This window comes from Podarcis melisellensis (genome assembly GCF_964234715.1).
Source record: "Podarcis melisellensis genome assembly, chromosome: 2".
Classification (NCBI taxonomy): domain Eukaryota; kingdom Metazoa; phylum Chordata; class Lepidosauria; order Squamata; family Lacertidae; genus Podarcis; species Podarcis melisellensis.
In genome coordinates, this window is record NC_138529.1 from 76,852,865 (window position 1) to 76,872,092 (window position 19,228).

Here is a 19,228-nt window from a genome sequence, read left to right on the forward strand (position 1 = left end):
ATTCGGGCAACTTGTGCTTGTTCGCAACATTATAGTAAATAAAATTAAAAAATGACTCTAAAAATCCTTGGAAATACCAGAAGTTTAGAAAACAGTTGTGTGGGTGTAGAGGAGTAATGTATTCTATAATCCTATAGGATTACTGCAAGGCTATAATCTTTATACACCTGCCTGGAAGCAAATTGTTATTGAACACTGGGTTTTTGTTTTTTTAAAAGAAATACATCACTGGTCTTCAAGTGGTGGGGCCCGGATCCAAGGTTGATTGCAACAGGAGGACTACCACCTTGCAGATATAAAGGAAAGGATTAAGAAAAGGGCCCCCAAATGCGTGTTTGGATTAAATGTGGGCCCTGGGCCTGAATACGTTGATGATTCCTGGTATACTGTACATACATAAGATCGGGCTTGAAATGTAGATTTGCATGGTGTTGGACCAGGGAGGTCCTTGCCTTGCTGCTGCACGTTGCCATTACTCCCATTTCTGCCTTCCTACTCCTTTGTGTCAACAGTGTGCATTAGTGTGCGGAGCTGGAGGCAGAGGATAAGTAACCAGGCATAATCCATATAACCCACTGCAGCAAACAAAAAGGGAGAAAAGAGCCAGCATGACCTAATGGTTAGAGCGTTAGACTGACCTAGGGGAGACCAGAATTTGGATCCCCACTGAGTCATGAAGAGTGACCTTGGGCCGCTCACCATCTCTTAGCCTTACCTACATCACAGGGTTGTTGGGAGGAGCTATGGAACACCACCTTGAGCTCCTTGGAAGAAAAATGTATATATATATATTTTTAATAGATTTTTATTGGGGTTTTTAGAAAAGAAATACAATAATAATAAACAGTGTTGCTTTGTTTTTACAAAATTTCATAACATCCTTAGACTTCCTCACGTCTCCCGCTCCCACTTGCATCATTAATAAGTTTTTGTCAAGCAAATTATCATCTTATTTCCGATTCTGTAACCACTTATTTAAATACAATAAAGAAATTCTCCTACAAAGTTTGTTTCTCTTAATCTCTCTTATCATCAAATTCTGGGAAGAAAAATGTATAGAAAGGTAATAAATAAATAGGAAGAAACGCGGACTGGGGGGGCGGGGAGAGAAAACACTGCTTTACACTTGGAACTTCTGCCAAGGGAGGGCGGCGCTGAAGCAGACGCGGCCTGGCTGGCGAAACGCGGAGGCGGCGAGGAAGCTCCGCGGGGCAAGTCGGACAGGCTCCACCCCGCGGGGCTGCAGCGTAGGCAGAAGGAGGAGCCTGCGGGGAATGAGGCGAAGCCGGTGTCGGCTGTCGCTGCTGCCCGGCGCGGCGCCGGCGCCCGACTGGACACTGGCAGGAGCGAGACCCGACGGAGGGGCCGCCGCCGCCGGGCTGGGAGCTCCGTCTCCGCCATGAGGGGAATGCTGCTGCTGCCGCCGCTCCTCCTCCGCCGGCCTCTGCCACCTCCGGGGCTGAGAAGGCTTTGCAGCGCCGCCTCGGCTGCTCCTGCCGCCCCGGGGAAGAGCGAGGCGGGCTCGCAGGTAGCTCGCTGCACTGAGTGGGGGTCGGGGGCGCAGGGCTGGGTCTGTTTCCCGGGCTGCTCCTGTGTTTCGGGCAGCGGGCATGGGATGGGGCGGCCTCCCTCTCTCTCCGAGCTTCTTTTTTGAGCCGTTGATGGAGGGGTTGGATTGTTTCATTTTTCTTAAACAAAAAGGAAAGAAAAACGAAAGAAGCTGATGAGGGAGGGGGATGGAACCGAGAAGGGGGAAGAGGAAAGGGGTCTTGTTTCCTTCCTTTGAGGCTTCACGGTCTTAGCTTAGTGCTGTATTAACTTTTAACTTGAGCTGCTGCTTTGTTTGTTTTGTGCTCTTAGTCTGCTCCCTCTCCACCTCCTCCTCCTCCTCCTCTTTCGTAAGTTCCTTGGGAATGCTGATTGGCCACTGATTCACCTTTTATGTGAATTAACGGGCTGGAAATTTTTGTTGTTGTGGGGCAGGACATTTTATTAAGCGTTCATTCTTTTCAAGGTACCTGCCTCTTCTTTTTGCCTCTTTCCCCTTCCTGTCTCCCTTTCTTTCTTTCTTTCTTTCTTTCTTTCTTTCTTTCTTTCTTTCTTTCTTTCTTCATAGAATCACAGAGTTGGGAGGGACCCTGGGGTCATCTAGTCCAACCCCCTGCAACGCTGGAATCTCAAAACGCCCATTCGCCATCCAGTTTGAAACCATACTTAACCTTACTTAGCTTTGCAAATGTGATGACAGCTTTATTGCTGCACCACTAGGACCTCTCTTTTCAACTCCCCACCCCCATCACCAGCATCACTTCTGTTTCCTTTTTTTCATATAAGACAATGTCCATCCTTGAGGATGGGCTGCTGCTGCTGCTGCTGCTGCACACTGGGGATGCAAATCTTCCTTCTAGGGGAGGCAGATTCAACAGAAGTCTTCTGTGCTTCTGTGTTTGGTCTCTCAAACAAGCATGGGCAGCAGCCAGAGGAGCAGATGGGGGAGCAGAAAGTGTGTGGTCGGGTCCTTGAACCCACCTCTGCTACTTGCTCACCTGGCTTAGCATCAGGGACAAGTACAAAGCCATCTGCCAACTCTACACAATCTTTGGGCAGGCAGTGGCTGGGTTTGAATCCCCCTGTGCTGCTTAGATCTCAGTTGGTGAATGGAGGCTGTCCTGGTCATCTTCAACATTGCTTGCTGGTCATCTTCAACATTGCTTGCTTGCCTGCCTGCTGAGAAGCAATCACTGCCATTTGGTAATCGCTGCTGTGCAGTGGTGAGTTCTCACAATGTGCTAGGGCCTTCGTAGTTGCCTAATGGTGCATACCAGCCTGCTTTCCCCCCTTTTCTGGCTTTTTAAAAATTACTCTTCTCTTCACCTGTGGTGTCAAGACTGATCTTAACCATGTGAAGGAATGAGGAGTCACCCCCTGGAACATGTTCTTTTTCTTGTTAAAGGTAAAGGGACCCCTGACCATTAGGTCCAGTCGTGACCGACTCTGGGGTTGTGGTGTTCATCTTGCTTTATTGGCCGAGGGAGCCAGCGTACAGCTTCCGGGTCATGTGGCCAGCATGACTAAGCCGCTTCTGGCGAACCAGAGCAGCGCACGGAAACGCCGTTTACCTTCCCGCCAGAGCGGTACCTATTTATCTACTTGCACTTGACGTGCTTTCGAACTGCTAGGTTGGCAGGAGCAGGGACTGAGCAATGGGACCTCACCCTGTCGCGGGGATTTGAACCGCTGACCTTCTGATCGGCAAGCCCTAGGCTCTGTGGTTTAATCCACAGCGCCACCCGCGTCCCTCCTTTTTCTTGTTAGTACTTCTCAATTCTGGAATGAGAAAGTGACATGGTAGAAAAAGGGCTGGTTCCAATTCCTGTCTTATTGGTAGATTTTCTGTATGAGTATATATACTAATAGGTTGCCATAGCAATTAATATGTAACTCTTGGCAGTTAAAACACAGTCTTCTTGCTGCGCAGAAGCATAATCCAGAATCTTTGGTCATGGAGCACTTTTGCTTTGCAGAACAAATGGGAAATTAAGAATTTGTGGTTGGTGCGGCCTGCCCTCTACTTAAGGACGCTGAGCATGACCACATCCTTAAAAAATAAGTATGTAGAACACTTGCTTAGTAGCTACATAGTATTTAACTTCTGAATAAACAGTCACAGGGCTGTATGTTTCTCAGCCAATGTTATTGACCTTACTCTGGTATACCAAGAATCCATGTTCAGCTCAGTGCCAGTTTCCCAACATCTGACTATCTCCATATGGGCAGCTGTCAATAGAATGGCTAAGAGATCACCCACCTAGTTTTGACTACCCACTGACCTGCAGGAGCTTTCCATATTTTCAGGCAGGAGTCTCTTCCAGTCCTATGTGGACATGCAATGGGGCTGAATGTGGGACCTCGGCATGCAAAGCACATGCTGTGCCACTAAGCTACAGTCATTTCCCAATGGGGTTTCCTTGTCAAATGCATGACAAGGAAATTAAGTGCCCATGCTGCTTGGTTGACAGTCTAGATACAACATTAGAATACATGACCTAGATATGTCATTCTAATAATGCTTGACCTCAGTAGTCATACACTGTTTCCTTTAATTTGTTTATTTTACATAGAACAGCAGGCTTTTAACACCCAATGGTTGCTGGAGGGTCCTGGTCTTGGATTTGAGAGGACACGAGTGAAAGCTTTAATATGTTTGCATTACATTCAGGTGTTTTTTAAAAGGAACTTATCTCCTTTTTTATAAAAAAAAAAGATGATAAATAAATGCTTTAAAAAATAAAGTGATTCCAGTGTAAATAAAACAAAATAATGGTATTTGAGTATGTGCTGCCTTTTCCATCACCAAGAACAGCTATTTTCCCTGTCATGCTGTTTATCTAGAGTATAGCACAGAATCACAGACTAACATTAATGTCAAAGCAACCCCCCAGAAGCTGAAGAGGCTTGCTTATGCAACAGGTTAATCTTTTAATAAACATTCCCTTAGCTTGTTTCAGTTTTATTTACATATGCATGGAGTAATCCTGAAGAGAAAAGCAAATTTGGGATATGTTTGCACCTGCAGTGATTGCTTTAGTTTTGTTATGCAAGCTGGGCATTTGAACTGCAGGCTCCTGGGATTTGCAAAGGCTCTGGAATAGCGCTGGTTTAAATGCCCAGCTTGAATGGGCTTGGTTGCCAACAATGTCTGGAGGACCATAGGTTCCCTGTCTCTCTTGTATACCTTGCAAGAACTGATGGCCATATTATTTATATACTGCATTTCCTACAAATAAATCTTTGTTCAAAGCAGTTCACATAAAAACAGTGTAAATGCAAAAGTATGATACATTATAAGAAGTATAATATCCCTACAACATAACACTGAAAAAATCAACAATTAAAAAGTTTATTTAACATAAATCAACATTATAGCAAATGCACACAGTGCAGCAGCAGCAGTTATTTCTTTTTTTCTTGGCAATAGGAAGTTGAAGCATGATGGCTGGCTATATGAGGTTGAGATGTGTTGTGTGAGTAAATAAGTTTGAGAAAGGATTCTTTGTTTAGGTTAACTAGTTCTCACTCAGACTCTGACCCCAAATTAGCCTCACCATTCTACATGTACAGTATTGTGGGATGGTTCCTGAATACCGCTGCATGGCTGTATATGCAGGGTAAAAGGTAAGGAGGGAGCGGGTGGCACTGTGGTCTAAACCACTGAGCCTCTTGGGTTTGGTGATTGGAAGGTCGGCAGTTCGAATCCCCACGACGGAGTGAGCTACCATTGCTCTGTCCCGGTTTCTGCCAACCTAGAAGTTCGAAAGCACACCAGTGCAAGTAGATAAATAGGTACAGTTGTGGTGGGAAGGTAAATGGTGTTTCTGTGTGCTCTGGTTTCCATCACGGTGTTCCGTTGTGCCAAAAGTGGTTTAGTCCTGCTGGCCACATGACCTGGAAAACTGTCTGTGGGCAAACACCAGCTCCCTTGGCCTGAAAAGCGAGATGAGCGCCACACCCCATAGTCACCTTTGACTGGACTTAACCGTCCAGGGGTCCTTTACCTTTTACGTATATACAGGGTATGTGGTTGTGAATTAAACATTGCACACTGCGCCGGCAACCATCTTCATGATCCCAGAAACTGAAAAAGTGTAACTGTAAACTGCCCTGGGATAAAAAAAAGTACAGTATAAATCAATATGGAATAAATATTATGAAGGGAGCATATAAAGAGTTCAAATAAATAAGCAATCTGAATGCTAATTTGTGTGAAGTTGGAGTTCAGATCTAAAGAATTACAGGCAGCAACAATTTCATGCGGGGGCTCTGTTTCTGGCTCCTGCGTGTGTTAGCAGAGTCTTCCACCGCCCTGCCCCACACCTGTTTCCACCACCATTCTGCCGCCTTCTGGGTCCAAAAGGACCCACATGCCGGTGACCACGCGTCAATTGGACGTGCCTAAAATGGTTGCCGCCTGTAAACAAGAAACTTAAGAAATATAAAGTGTGTAGATTGATGGTGTGTTGAGATGTTTCATATGTGAAATTTGTGATAGATGTTGGGCGATATGGTAGGGTCCTACCTTATTTCATATAAGCCTGTATCATGAATTGCAAAGGAGACACATCAGTGGGTCATAGACTCCCAACAAGAAAGGCATAATGTACTCACACTTCTTGGGATTCTTTCAACTCCTATTTTTATTGAAAGCAATAAGGTATTTCAATCAAATGACGACTATTCATATCAGGCATCAGTTTTATTTGTTTACATTTGTAGTACAGTGGTACCTTGGGTTAAGTACTTAATTCGTTTCGGAGGTCTGTTCTTAACCTGAAACTGTTCTTAACCTGAAGCACCACTTTAGCTAAGGGGGCCTCCTGCTGTTGCCGTGCTGCCGGAGCACGATTTCTATTCTCATCCTGAAGCAAAGTTCTTAACCCGAGGTACTATTTCTGGGTTAGCGGAGTCTGTAACCTGAAGCGTATGTAACCCGAGGTACCACTGTGTTTACCTTCCTTGAGGGTGGTTGGGTAACCATTGAAACACTCTTATAAATTCAAATGTTACTTAAAAAAACCCCACAGCTACTTAAATTCAGCCACCCTTGTGAACTGAACCCTTGTCTCCTTTGTGCATCTGTGTGGCACAGCCACAAGCACTGTGACATTAAACTTGAAAAGGGATGGAGTAGACAGATCCTGGAGGAGTTTCCTTTGTTGCTGTGAGTGGCAGATTGCAGTAAGGACACAGCAGTGTTTACAACTGTGAATGCTTCCACCTTCCATAGCTTGATGTTGTAATGTCAGACAGGGACAAAATATTTTTGAGAATATTGTGACAAACTCAGAGCTATTGATGAAGCATTGAAACCTTTGCATGAACAGATGGTAATCTAGCGGCAGATTCAGGTAGGTAGCCATGTTGGTCTGACGCAGTCAAAATATATTTTAAAAAATAAAAAAAAATTGTCCCAGTAGCACCTTAGAGACCAACTAAGTTCGTTTTTAGTATAAGCTTTCGTGTGCACGCACACTTCTTCACGAAAGCATACACCAAGAACAAACTTAGTTGGTCTCTAAGGTGCTACTGGACAATTTTTAAATTTTAAAAAAATATTTTTTTCTAGCGGCAGTTGGTTCTGCACAACTACAAGCTAATATCTGTTGGTATATTTGAAAAATGTCTGTACCTTGTTGTCAGGGAAAGTATCACCTTTAAAAATAAGCAGATTTTAATTTGAATACTTCCGTGATCAGATGTTTTAAATAAAGTTTTAATGTGTACACTGTGTTTGTACTAGTCTATTCTAGTTGAAATGTAGTGATTCTCCCTCTAAGCTTTTCGTGACAGAGGAAAATCGGCTTATGTTGCCAGAAAAGTTAAACTTAATTTTCTTTCCATTTTGATTACACTATTCTGAGGAAAGAGAGACTAAATCCGTAAGATCTGCAGATTGTGTTGCTTGCTGACTATATTCCCAGTAGAAGTTAATCCAGCCTAGAATCTCATTAAAAACTGTTCCAAGACTTTATGCTTTCACTCCCTTATTAGAAAATGGACAACAAGACATGATAAGACATTTGCTAGAATCAGATTTGACCATATGGAAGAAATAGAGAGTCAAAATTTAACCTTTTGACAGTGGCGGAGTATATGCCTGCGCTGCCCAGGGCAGGCGCGCTCCCAGGGGGACGGGGCATGGAAGTTGCCCTCCTGCGACTCCCACGCCTACCGCGAGCCACCGGGGGAAGAGGGGAGCTGCTTTGCCACTGGTGCAAGGGGGGGGGTGACATTCAGTGCGCCGCCTGCCTGTGACTCAGACTCCCACTCCTACTGTGAGCAAAGCGGCAAAACGACACAGCAGCTCCCACTTCCCCCGACGGCTTGCTCCACTTTGCTCACGGCAGGCGTGGGAGTGCGAGTCATGGGTGGGCGGCACACTAAATGTCACCCCCCGGTATGACACCTGGGGCGCTGCACCCCCAGCACACCCACCTTCTTCTGCCAGTGCCTTTTGATTCTCCTTTAGTCTCAATAATATAACACTCTTCCTTTCGCATAGCAGCCGAATCATCTCTCCTCCCCCCCTCCAATCTACTCACAAGCACACAGAATAAATTCTCCTGTGTTTTGGGCTTTTTAGCCTTTTTTTTACTTTTTAAAATAATCTTTATACCTGTGGAAATCTCAGGATCCCCCCCATATCTGCACCTCTTGTTGGTGGGTGATGCTGTTTTGGCTTTGTAAGCAACTGCACACTCACCCCCTTAAAAATGGGAAAAGGTTGATTTTAAAGATGGGGCCAATACATTTTTTATAGAGGGAGAGCATTTCTCACTATCCTAGGAAAACAAAAGTATATTTTTGCAAGGAAACCCCAAAGAGGGGCAATATCACCGAGCTGGTCATTTCCTTTATGCATGTGAGAATATGCAAGCAGCACACGTAATTACGTGTTATCCATTTCCAAGGAGCAGTCTTCCCAACACCGACTCTGGAGCTGCTTTTTAAACTTGTGCAAGTCCACATCCTGCTTGACTTTAGTAACATCGTGGTGTTTGTTTGGTGCTTCCTTAGTCCTGTAAGCCAGGCTTCCCCAACCTTCAGCCCTCCAGATGTTTTGGGCTACAATTCCCATCATCCCTGACCACTGGTCCTGTTAGCTAAGGATCATGGGAGTTGTAGGCCAAAACAGCTGAGGGCCAAAGGTTGGGGATGCCTACTGTAAGCCATTAGTGGGAGATTTGCTGACTGACCTAAATAAATATTTTGTTCTTGTTGTTAATTTCTTGCCAACTGTGCCCTTTCTAACTGGCATAGAAGGAATAATATATTATTTGAGTATAGGTTGAGATGAAGCAGATCACATAATTAATTTAACTGGAAATATTTATAGCACATATAGCATTTGGCCTCTGGCATTAACCACAGCTTAATTGTTCTTTATCTGATACGCATCCGTTTCATTCTTCAAACATGTCTTAAAATGTTGTCTAACAAAATGGCTTTTCATGGCCAAAGAATGTTATTGCTAAACCTTAGAAGTTACACCAATGTGGGATTTACGGTGGTGGTGGTAGGGAGAACCACACATGGAGGAAAGGCAGGAGATATATAACAAACAAATAAATAGTACAGTGGGCGCTCGGGTTGCGAATGTGATCCGTGCAGGAGGCACGTCTGCAACCCGCAGCATCTGCAACCTGCAGCGCCGCGCATGCGCGGGTTGCGATCCAGTGCTTCTGCGCATGTGCAAAGTGCGATTTAGTGTTTATGCGCAAGTGCCGAAACCCGGAAGTAACCTGTTCTGGTACTTCCGGGTTTCGGCGCGTCCGTATCCTGAAAACGCACAACGTGAAGCGTCTGTAACCTGAGGTATGACTGTATCATGAATGCAAGCTTTCTTTTATTTCAGCTCAACATACAACCTACCTTTGGCTTTCTGTTTGACATTGATGGAGTATTGGTACGAGGAAAGACACCAATTCCAGGCGCGAGAAAAGCCTTTCAAAAACTACTTAATTCTCAGGGAGAGTTTTCGGTTCCTGTAGTATTTGTCACAAATGCAGGAAACTGCCTTCGTCAGAAGAAAGCAGACCAGTTGTCTCATATTCTTGGAGTGCCAGTGAGTAATTTTAACGCCTTTTGTATGTGTGTGTGGTTTTTTTAAAATCACATGAATAATGAAGGAATATATCTGTTTTATAAATAGTCTACTTAGTTCAGTAGTTCTTGTCTTCATAAAGACAACTTTAAATCTCAGTTCCAAATCTTACAGGTGTCTTTTAAAATAGATGCAATATGTTCCAAAAAATTTCAAGGGGTTCTCTTAGGGGATTAAAATGCTTATCAGCTTCATGTTTTACAGGGCAAATTGTGTGTACTTCTATCCAAGTAACATTAACCTCATGAATTGTAAGCTGATTTCTCATTATTGTTTTGCTTCAGAATTTGTATATGGTTTAATTTAAACCTTACCTCTGAAACAAGAATCAGATGCTGGGTGTGGAGAGAGACTGAGGCAAGAACTATTTTAAGCACTGATTGTGTGCCATGAAAACAGAAATCTGATCTGAATTAATTTTTCAGTACTATTTTCATGAGCAAAGATGTCCAAGGTAAAAGAGAACATATTAATTAAGGAACTGATCTCCCATTCTTTCTCTCACAGATTTCCCAAGACCAAGTCATGATGTCCCACAGTCCTTTGCGAATGTTCAGACGTTACCATGACAAATGTGTTCTTGTGTCTGGACAAGGGCCTCTTCTTGATATTGCTAAGCAGTATCCTTTGGAAGATGTAGCTTATTCCACGTTACAGTGGTACCTTGGGTTACATATGCTTCAAGTTACATATGCTTCAGGTTACAGACTCCGCTAACCCAGAATTAGTATCTCGGGTTAAGAACTTTGCTTCAGGATGAGAACAGAAATTGCGCGGTGGCAGCAGTGGGAGGCCCCATTAGCTAAAGTGGTGCTTCAGGTTAAGAACAGTTTCAGGTTAAGAACGGACCTCCAGAACAAATTAAGTACGTAACCAGAGGTACCACTGTATATGGAAAAAGCTTTTGGTTTTTGGTTTTTTCGTACAGTGATTAATAGGTGCATCTTGTAGTTTATGCTGTCCATGAACTCTGATGAAATCAGTCAGTTCTTAAGTGTGGTCTTGAAATATAAAACGCAGCAAGGGAAATGAGGGGCAGGCAAAGAAGAGGAAACATTTCCTATTTTCTATATTAACCTTTCCAGTTCCTGGTTGCTGCCTCGGTTTCTTGCTCTCTTTGAGCAGGCAGTATCTGGCTTACACAGAGAGGCTGCCACTAACAGCTTTCCAGTCACTGTTGTGGTTATGCTGTGTGTTTGTGTGAAAGGGAGACTGCAAGCTTGTTCTGAAGCCATTGTGGGTTCTTGTCTTGGCTGCAGGGAATGAATACAGCAGGAGTGAATCCTAAAGTAGTAGTAGTAGTAGTAGTAGTAGTAGTAGTAATTCTTGGTTGTGTGGCTTGGAAAAAAAGAAGTTACTGCCAAATCAAATTTATTGCTTGTTTCATAAAGCAGAAATGTACATTCCAGGAAAATGTTGCAATAAAATTGTATTGTTATCCATAACCAAATACATTGCTAGTGTTGGATTTTGTCAGCCTATTACAATCGACAGGCTGCGAGAAAACTTTCCCTTATTGGACATGGTTGACCATGACAGAAGACCTAAAGTTTCAGTAAGTATATTGTTTACTACAAATCATGTCTCTTAATAATTGATTTGAGAGCTTTGTATTGTCCTTAACAAAAATGTTCTACCTATCAGCCTGGTTTGGCCCTTGAAGTCTCTCTGACCGCTGTTCATGTGCTCATAAATTTAGGATGTTCTACTAGCTTAACTCCACAAAATCTATTTCAAAGCAGTTGCTATATAGACAAATGAAAGACAAATTTAATTGCCTGTATATTGTCCACAGCATTTAAAAGGTTGTACAGTTTGTTCTGAAGGTTACCCAATATTGACTGATCTCACAATAGATTAGGCTGCAATGAAAAGAGCAGAGGAGAAACATGAGGAAATGTTTCCAAGAACTAATGAAAGCGTTGCCCAAGTATCGTGTCAGGTTGAAGAGGACAGGAGGGTTGGACTGAACCAGACTAGTTCAGGAGGAAGGGGCTGGGACACTGACCAGCCCTTTAATTACCTGTACTTTCCTTTGTGGAAAGTAGTCATGTGTAGCTGCATTACCTTGTGAAACTTTTTTTAGGTCACTCTTTCTTAGGTGTGTGTCCTTTCTTATGCTGGAGTGAGCATTCACAGACATCTAAGTTCGTTTTGGAGGAAGGAAAGGAAATGGAAGAGGATGATCAAATTTCATGGGGTTTCTATAAGAAGTTAATTTGTCTGGCCTGTTTGGAGGATGGTATCACAAGCCTGCAAGGAATAATCAGATGAAAAGTGTCTGTTGTATGCTTGAATCCCATCATGAAAATTGTGAATTTTAACTGTGAAGGGAGTGCAGGATTTTTGTTTCTGTTGACAACAAAATGACTTTGATTGTTATTAAAATGTTTTTTTTAAATAGAGAAAAGAATGAAATGCACAACGGCATCTTCCCACACCCCAGTGCTATCTCATCCTTACACTTAGGATATTGTGTTGCTGAGTATTGTGCAAAGAGTAAAATCCATTTGGGCGCAATGGTAATATGCAAACGTCCTGAGCATGCAAGGCAATGCTGCACTAGACCCAGAGGAGTGAAGTATTCGTTGTGAGGCAATTTTGCCCCCCTAAAACACATAGCAGGGGTTTGCGTTAGTGGGTGAAGGGGCTCAAGCAATTGTTTCAGCTGCTATGGAAACCAAAGCAACAACCAGCAGCAAGCACTTTTCAACAACAGAGGTGCCGTTCCAGTTCCTTGTTGCTATAATAGGTATACGTTTATTTCTTAGAAATGTAAGTGGGCATGCGAAGAATTACATCTGAACAGGACTTGTGTGCCTGTCAGAGTCAAAGAAAAACCCCAGGATGCTGTTCTTAGTAATGATAGCTTGTTTTTTTTCCCCTTTGCAGCATCTGCCTGAAGTGGAACTTCCCAAGATTGAGGGTCAGTATGTCCTGCAGCCCATGATTTCTAAGTGAAGTAGAATGCATAGTGGCTTTCAAAAAACATACTACTTTGATGGCCTCTGGGGCCGGTTGTGATGAACCTGACTGGTAGGCGCACAGCACTTGGCACGTAGAGTTTATATTCCCTTGCTCTTTAACACTAACTTACCTATTTGTCTCCTTTCAGTAAGTTCTCTTGTAACACTGCCATTCTAGGCTAAGCCATGATGCTGTCAGTGCTATCTAAGTCTTAGCTTTACAATCCCTATTCCAAATTAGAACCTGAAAGCAATTAGGTAGACCCTATGACCTGTGCTGGTTGTGTCACTACTTGACTAGGCATTAGCTTACTAAACACCCACCCACTCCCTGGCCAGAAAAAAAGACGGTTACTAAAAACTGCTGTATAAAACAACCTACATACGTAAACAAATCTTCCAAAACCATATTCCATACTACAGAAATTACCATTGCCATTATTAATTTCATTTATGCAGCACTTGCCATGTGGCATTCTGAAGCGATTGACAAAATCTTAGCTAGGGGTGTGTTTACTTTACATCAAAGATGTAAATTCTTGCTGCACCTTTGTACAATAGTCTAGCCCTGTTCAGGCATTCAGTACATGTGGGTACCCAACACATAGATGGGCTTGTGGGAATGCCCAGTTCTAGCCCTGACACATTGATAATTGACACACCTGTCAGCCGTATCTCCAGGAAATATGTGTTTGGTGTCAATCTGAAGGGGGCAGATTCCATGCTCATACAGGGTTGCCATCTTTGTGGAGAAAATCCTGTATGTTGAAACCGTGTGTGTAGAAGCAGTCCACTTCAGACAGACACTGATCAAGCATTAGTGAAAGAATGGAATGAAGGTAACAATGGACCCTGGAGTTTTTCATGATTTCTGAAGACGAAAGTTGATCGAAGACAATATAGCTGCAAATAAGTTACTACTCAGTGGAATTCTGCTCTATTTATTTTGGGCTTTGTACCATCTCATGGAGCGTAACAAGGACAGAATTGTTACACTGTGGTAGCTGTGTAGACTTGTGTACCTAATTTGTGTCCCTGTTGATTGCCTTGCAGCAATTGTTCTATTTGGTGAGCCAGTGAGATGGGAAACGAACCTGCAGTTGATCATAGATGTTCTTTTGACAAGTGGCTATCCTGGGAATCCATATGCTCAGGCAACTCACCCACATATTCCTGTACTGGCTTGCAACATGGATCTAATGTGGATGGCTGAAGCCCAGTCTCCAAGGTAGGGCAAGGGCAGTGAGTGCTGGCAGATTTTTCAAGATATGTACAAACAGCAAGGGAGAACTCTTGGTATCTGAAGAGTTCACCAAGCTTATCAGCATACAACACCGAAAATGTATCATCAATGTCACAAACATTCATAATTCCTTGATTCGAAGAGCGGGCCTCACTGATCCATAATGCTCAACTTACTTATGAGGCAAGCATTATGACTTTTGGAAATACCTCAGTTTGGATTAAAATCTGAGCCAGAGGAGAACTTCTCCCATCCCATCTGCCTGTGCACTTACCTGCCTGTTTCTCTGTCAGTGGGAAGACTAATTAAGAACCAAAAACAATCCCTTTCACGCTCCTGATGATGCCTGTCAAACACCCAGTGCTTGGGTCCCTGTCATAGGAGCATTGCAGGTTGCAGGGGGTGGGGTAGGGAGGATGAGATGGAGATTTCTCACTAGCACAGCTACTGTTTCCAGGGAAGGGGGTTTGAGGAGGGTTGTGCTTCTCCATTCCCAGTAATGCTATAGGGAACAGGACCCATTTTGATTTGTAATTGTGCTTGGAATTAACTGAACTACTATTTTCTGATTTAGGGGTATAGTTTAATTTGCCATGTTCATGGGTGGGTGGGTGGGTTTCCCATCACTACAAAATATATGCAACTAGTGGATATTCCCAGCGCTGCCTGGGATTTTTTAGAGCAGGGGTCAGCAACCTTTTTCAGCCGTGGGCCGGTCCACCATCCCTCAGACCAGGTGGTGGGCCGGACTATATTTTGGGGAAAAAAATGAACAAATTCCTATGCCCCACAAATAACCCAGAGGTGCATTTTAAATAAAAGGACACATTCTACTCATGTAAAAACATGCTGATTCCAGGACCATCTGTGGGACAGATTGAGAAGGCAATTGGGCCGCATCTGGCCCCGGACCTTAGGTTGCCTACCCCTGTTTTAGAGACCAACAAATACTGCTTTTAAAAAATGGATAGCATAGTGTATGTGTGTTAGCTACTCACCTGCCTATTTATGTAAAATGGAATGGAATTAATTCAGCCTTCACAATCTACCTCAATAGAAGTTGGACAAATGGCTTTCCCTTTTTATGTGATATTTTGTTTTTATCCTGGCTAACCATTCATTCTCACTGTCTAAGCTTTATTTTCTGTATATTTTAGGTTTGGGCATGGAACATTCATGGTTTGTTTGGAAAACATTTACAAAAAGATCACTGGCAAAGAGCTGAAATATGAGGCTTTGATGGGAAAGCCTAGTGAACTGACCTATCACTATGCAGAATACCTGATCAGGACACAAGCAACTGCAAAACAATGGAAGAAGCCTATTCAAACCCTCTATGCCATTGGGTAAGATGTTTCTCATCGTAAAATATTCCTGTTGCAAACAGCAACTCATAAAACTTGTTAAAATGAATGAGCCAAAACTCATGATTTGCCAGTCAGTTGAGAAGGGGAACGTTTTAGGTAGGCTATTATTACGAAGTTTAAAAGTGGTAAGGGACTGGAATAAATAAATGTGATTCTCCCCCTGAAAACCTGTTTAAAACTTATCCAATGACATAGCAGATTGTCAAAACCACCCTTCCTCTTTCAATTTTAGCCAGGCAGTAAATAAGTGAAAAAATCTGCTATATAGTTGTACAATGTCTGGCTCCTGGTGAATCTGAAACCTCCTTTTCAGATCTTTTCATCTGTGGTCAGTAGCAAATAAAGTCACCTGCTTCTGTTTGCTTAAGCAGTTACAGCCTACTTCTCTGCATATTTTCTCAGATGAAAGTCTCACTGAGTTCAGTGGTCCTTGATCCTAATTATCTGCATAAGCTTGTCTTTTAGTTCACATGGTGTTGAAAGATCATGGGCCAAATCCTGCTGATTTCACCTTGGGAGGACTGCATCACAATCATTTTCGGTTATGCCTTTTTGGTTAATCACTTATGCTGGGATACTTATTCAGATTTGAGGTGGTTTTGAGCTTCATTTTGCTTTCCGTTAATGAAGTCTAATTGCATCCGCTCTGTACTGAGAATATATTGGCTTGCAGTGGAGTGAAAGAAGCCCATCAGAGGAGAACTCTGCTGTTGTAGAGAGCTCTGGAGGACCCTGAAGCTCTGCTCTCAGTCACTGTCAGCCTCTCTTTTCCTCACATTCTGCTCATGCTTTTCAGTCTTCACTCCTGTGATACTTTTTTTTGTGGGGGGGGGGGACACCTTTAAAATGTTAAGATTCCGAGATGTCAGCTTCTTGACTTCTGTTGCCATCTGGTAAAATATATGCAGCCTTGGCTATACTGGTTCAGTGTGGGGATGTGTGCGAAAAGTATGAATGGCTTAAATGTGGTAAAATGTGTGAACCTATATAACATGTGCATATTTCACTAATATTATAGTATTTGTTGGTTTTCACATCATTCCTCTTGACTTGTTTGGATGTACAAAAGATTCTATGAACCAGGGTGAAGTTTATTTTCCCAAAGGCAAGGAGAAACCCTCTGAGACACAACAAAAAAAATTCCTTCCAGTAGCACCTTAAAGACCAACTAAGTTAGTTCTTGGTATGAGCTTTCGTGTGCATGCACACTTCTTCAGATACACTGAAACAGAAGTCACCAGACCCTTCTATATAGTGAGAAGGTGGGGAGGGGTATTACTCAGAAGGGTGGTGGGCTGTGTCTCCTCTGAGACACAGTTCATTGGGCTTTGGATCCACAGAGCTGCTGGACCAGGGGTGAGATGTCCAGAAAGGGAGCTTATATGTGTGCACTTGTAAAGCCCGTAGACTGCCGTATGCAGAGGAGAGTCTGTGTACTGTAATAATGGAAATAGCAAGCTCTATCAGCAGGTGCATTGGGCATATACCCGAAATATGTTTATGCTGATGTAACTTTCTTGACTCCCTAGGGATAACCTAATGACAGATATTTATGGTGCTAATCTTTACAACCGCTACCTTCAAGAAAAGAACTCGAGACGAGGTTCCAAGGCACGTATCCAGGCCAAAGCTGCCGGGGGCTCAAGATCTGCCACAGTCTCTCAGGAAGAGGAACTCGAAAACACTTGGGAAAGTGAATTAGCATCTGCGACTGCCACAAGCTGTAGGTCTGTCCTTGTTTGCACTGGAGTTTACAACCCTCACACAGAGGTGCCCTCTGACACGAGGGAGTGCATAACTGAGACTGTGTTTCATGGGCACAGGGATTTTAGGTTTGATCCTGCTTTAGTAGAACCAAACCACATTGTTCCAGATGTTGAAGCTGCTGTTGACTTAATCTTCCAGCTAGAGAACTTTGCGCCAAATGAAAATTACAGGACTCCTTAATGACTTTCTTAACATTGTGTATTCTGTGTACTTTTTCTTCCTGAAAAACCAAACGGAAGCACTTAGGGGCATATCCTTCCTAACATGTTTATATTTTTATATGTAACACTTCTAATACACTCCTGCTTGTTCTAACAGCACCTTCCTTTGATATCTAACTTCGGTTTCTGTGCTCTGATATCCCTTTGCCTCCAACACTCACTGTGCTTTTTATATGAATTGTTTTCTGCATGCTGACTTCACTATTTAGCCACAGAGTTAAATCTAATGCTCTGAACAGTGAGGAAGAACATCAGCTGTGTTCAGCAGTCAAGGCAAGTCTGTTTTAGATAGTGTGTAATGAACTCTATGCAGTTCCGAGTTTAAAGCAGGGGTGGCTATCCTCCCAGATCCTGTTGTACTCCAGTTCCCATGAATCCCAGCCAGCATGTCTTATGGTAAGAATTGTTGGGAGTTGTAGTCCAATAATGTTTGAAGAGCCATAGGTTAGCCAACCCTGATTTATATGTTTATTCCTAAGGGATTATAGTGTTTCCCTCCATAACATCTTGCTTTCTTTTGCTACGAATTCCATCCAAAAAAATCACTGACTCATTGTATTCTTTTCTCTGTTTCCTTTATGGAAAATAGAATCGGCACTTCAGGGGAAACGTTGTGTTCAGTGCTTTTCTTTGGATTTCAGCTCAAGCTCAATTGACTAAAATTATGGCATAAGCCATAAGTTTGTGCAAACACCAATGGGCTGAATGGGATTTGAGCGGTATAATATTTTGCTCAAATCCCGTTCTAAAGAGCTAAAAGTTTCTGGTAGGCTTTATCCCTTATCTGTCTGGATTTATCATTAAACTCTTAAATACACTCAAGTTTTATTATTAATCACGGTGTTTCTCCTGCACTGAACTGCAGAATGCACAATAGCTGTTTGAGCTACTTTCTTAAACCTGAAACTCCAAACCACAGTGGCGATGTTGAACATGCTAGTGAGGTTCCTTCCCTCTGCAAAGTATCATGTATCTGGTCTTTAATGGCCATGTATCTCATGGATGTAAAGTTTTAAATAATAACTTATTTCTTACATTACCAGTTTTATAAAGCATTGTGTTTAACTAAAAAAAAAAAACATGCCCAGTAAAGTATTTTCTATTTAAAACTGCCTACAGATCTTTCTTTCTTTGTGCTTTCTGTATACCTTTGTCGCTCAATAAAATCTGTGTAGGTGTGGCCATGGTTAAAGACAGGTGCTGGGTTTGCTCATAACTCCATGTCATAGTTAAAATAAATCAAGATTTGTAAGCCAACAACAAACCGTGGTTTCAGATTTTTAAGGTACTGGGCAAGGTTAACACATGACCCAAAAGCACGGTCCAACCATGGATTCGCTTTAAGTGTGAACCAGCTGTACTGCGACTGAAGAACATTTAAGAGCTTGTGAGTGGAAGAGACAAATTTGCTAGTATTCCCTCCATTATCCATTAGAGGGCAGTAGAGCAAAACAGCTTGTCTTAACAGCTGTTCAAACTACAAGCAAACAGAATTTTATGCAGTATTTAACACTTACTCTTTGGTTCTGCTAGTATAGAGCTGCACTGTATTGTATGTTGCATTTGACTTTTAGTACCATGCTCCACCGAGGACATGACAAAATATGAACAACAGCACCGACAGAAGAACATCCAGAACTGATTTATTAACCAGTGTCATTCATATTCAGCTCAGTGAGTGGAAAGTTGAAGCAACAGAAGGGCAATATGGCCCCAGAAGGACTAGGAAGTTTCACAGTCAGCCCAGCAATTGCTGACAGAAATCAGCCATGTTCTCCATTCTCCCTTCATTACACTCTGCCCTTCATAGGGTGACACCCAACTGATTCATGGCATCTACTTCTCACCAGATGTAAGCATCACACAGATTAGAGGTATATTGAATGAAAGATGCAGCTATTTCCTAATCCCACATTCTGTTGCATTTATTCCAAATTGAAAGAGTCCAATGCCCGCAAGTTCATGAGAAGCTGACGGTGGGCTTTTTATTTCAATGGGTTTTT

The 19,228-nt window shown here is 42.8% G+C and overlaps 1 protein-coding gene across 1 annotated transcript; it reads left to right on the plus strand.

The window, feature by feature from the left end:
- The first annotated feature begins 1,374 nt into the window (after positions 1-1,374).
- On the plus strand, positions 1,375-18,334 carry LOC309362641 (haloacid dehalogenase-like hydrolase domain-containing 5). The gene is made up of 8 exons (XM_081898345.1): positions 1,375-1,528; positions 9,413-9,622; positions 10,169-10,281; positions 11,123-11,216; positions 12,554-12,587; positions 13,681-13,855; positions 15,028-15,216; positions 16,767-18,334. Exons 1-8 carry the CDS (start codon positions 1,400-1,402, stop codon positions 17,182-17,184), a joined length of 1,362 nt encoding a protein of 453 aa, XP_081754471.1. The 5' UTR covers positions 1,375-1,399; the 3' UTR covers positions 17,185-18,334.
- Positions 18,335-19,228: the final 894 nt, after the last annotated feature.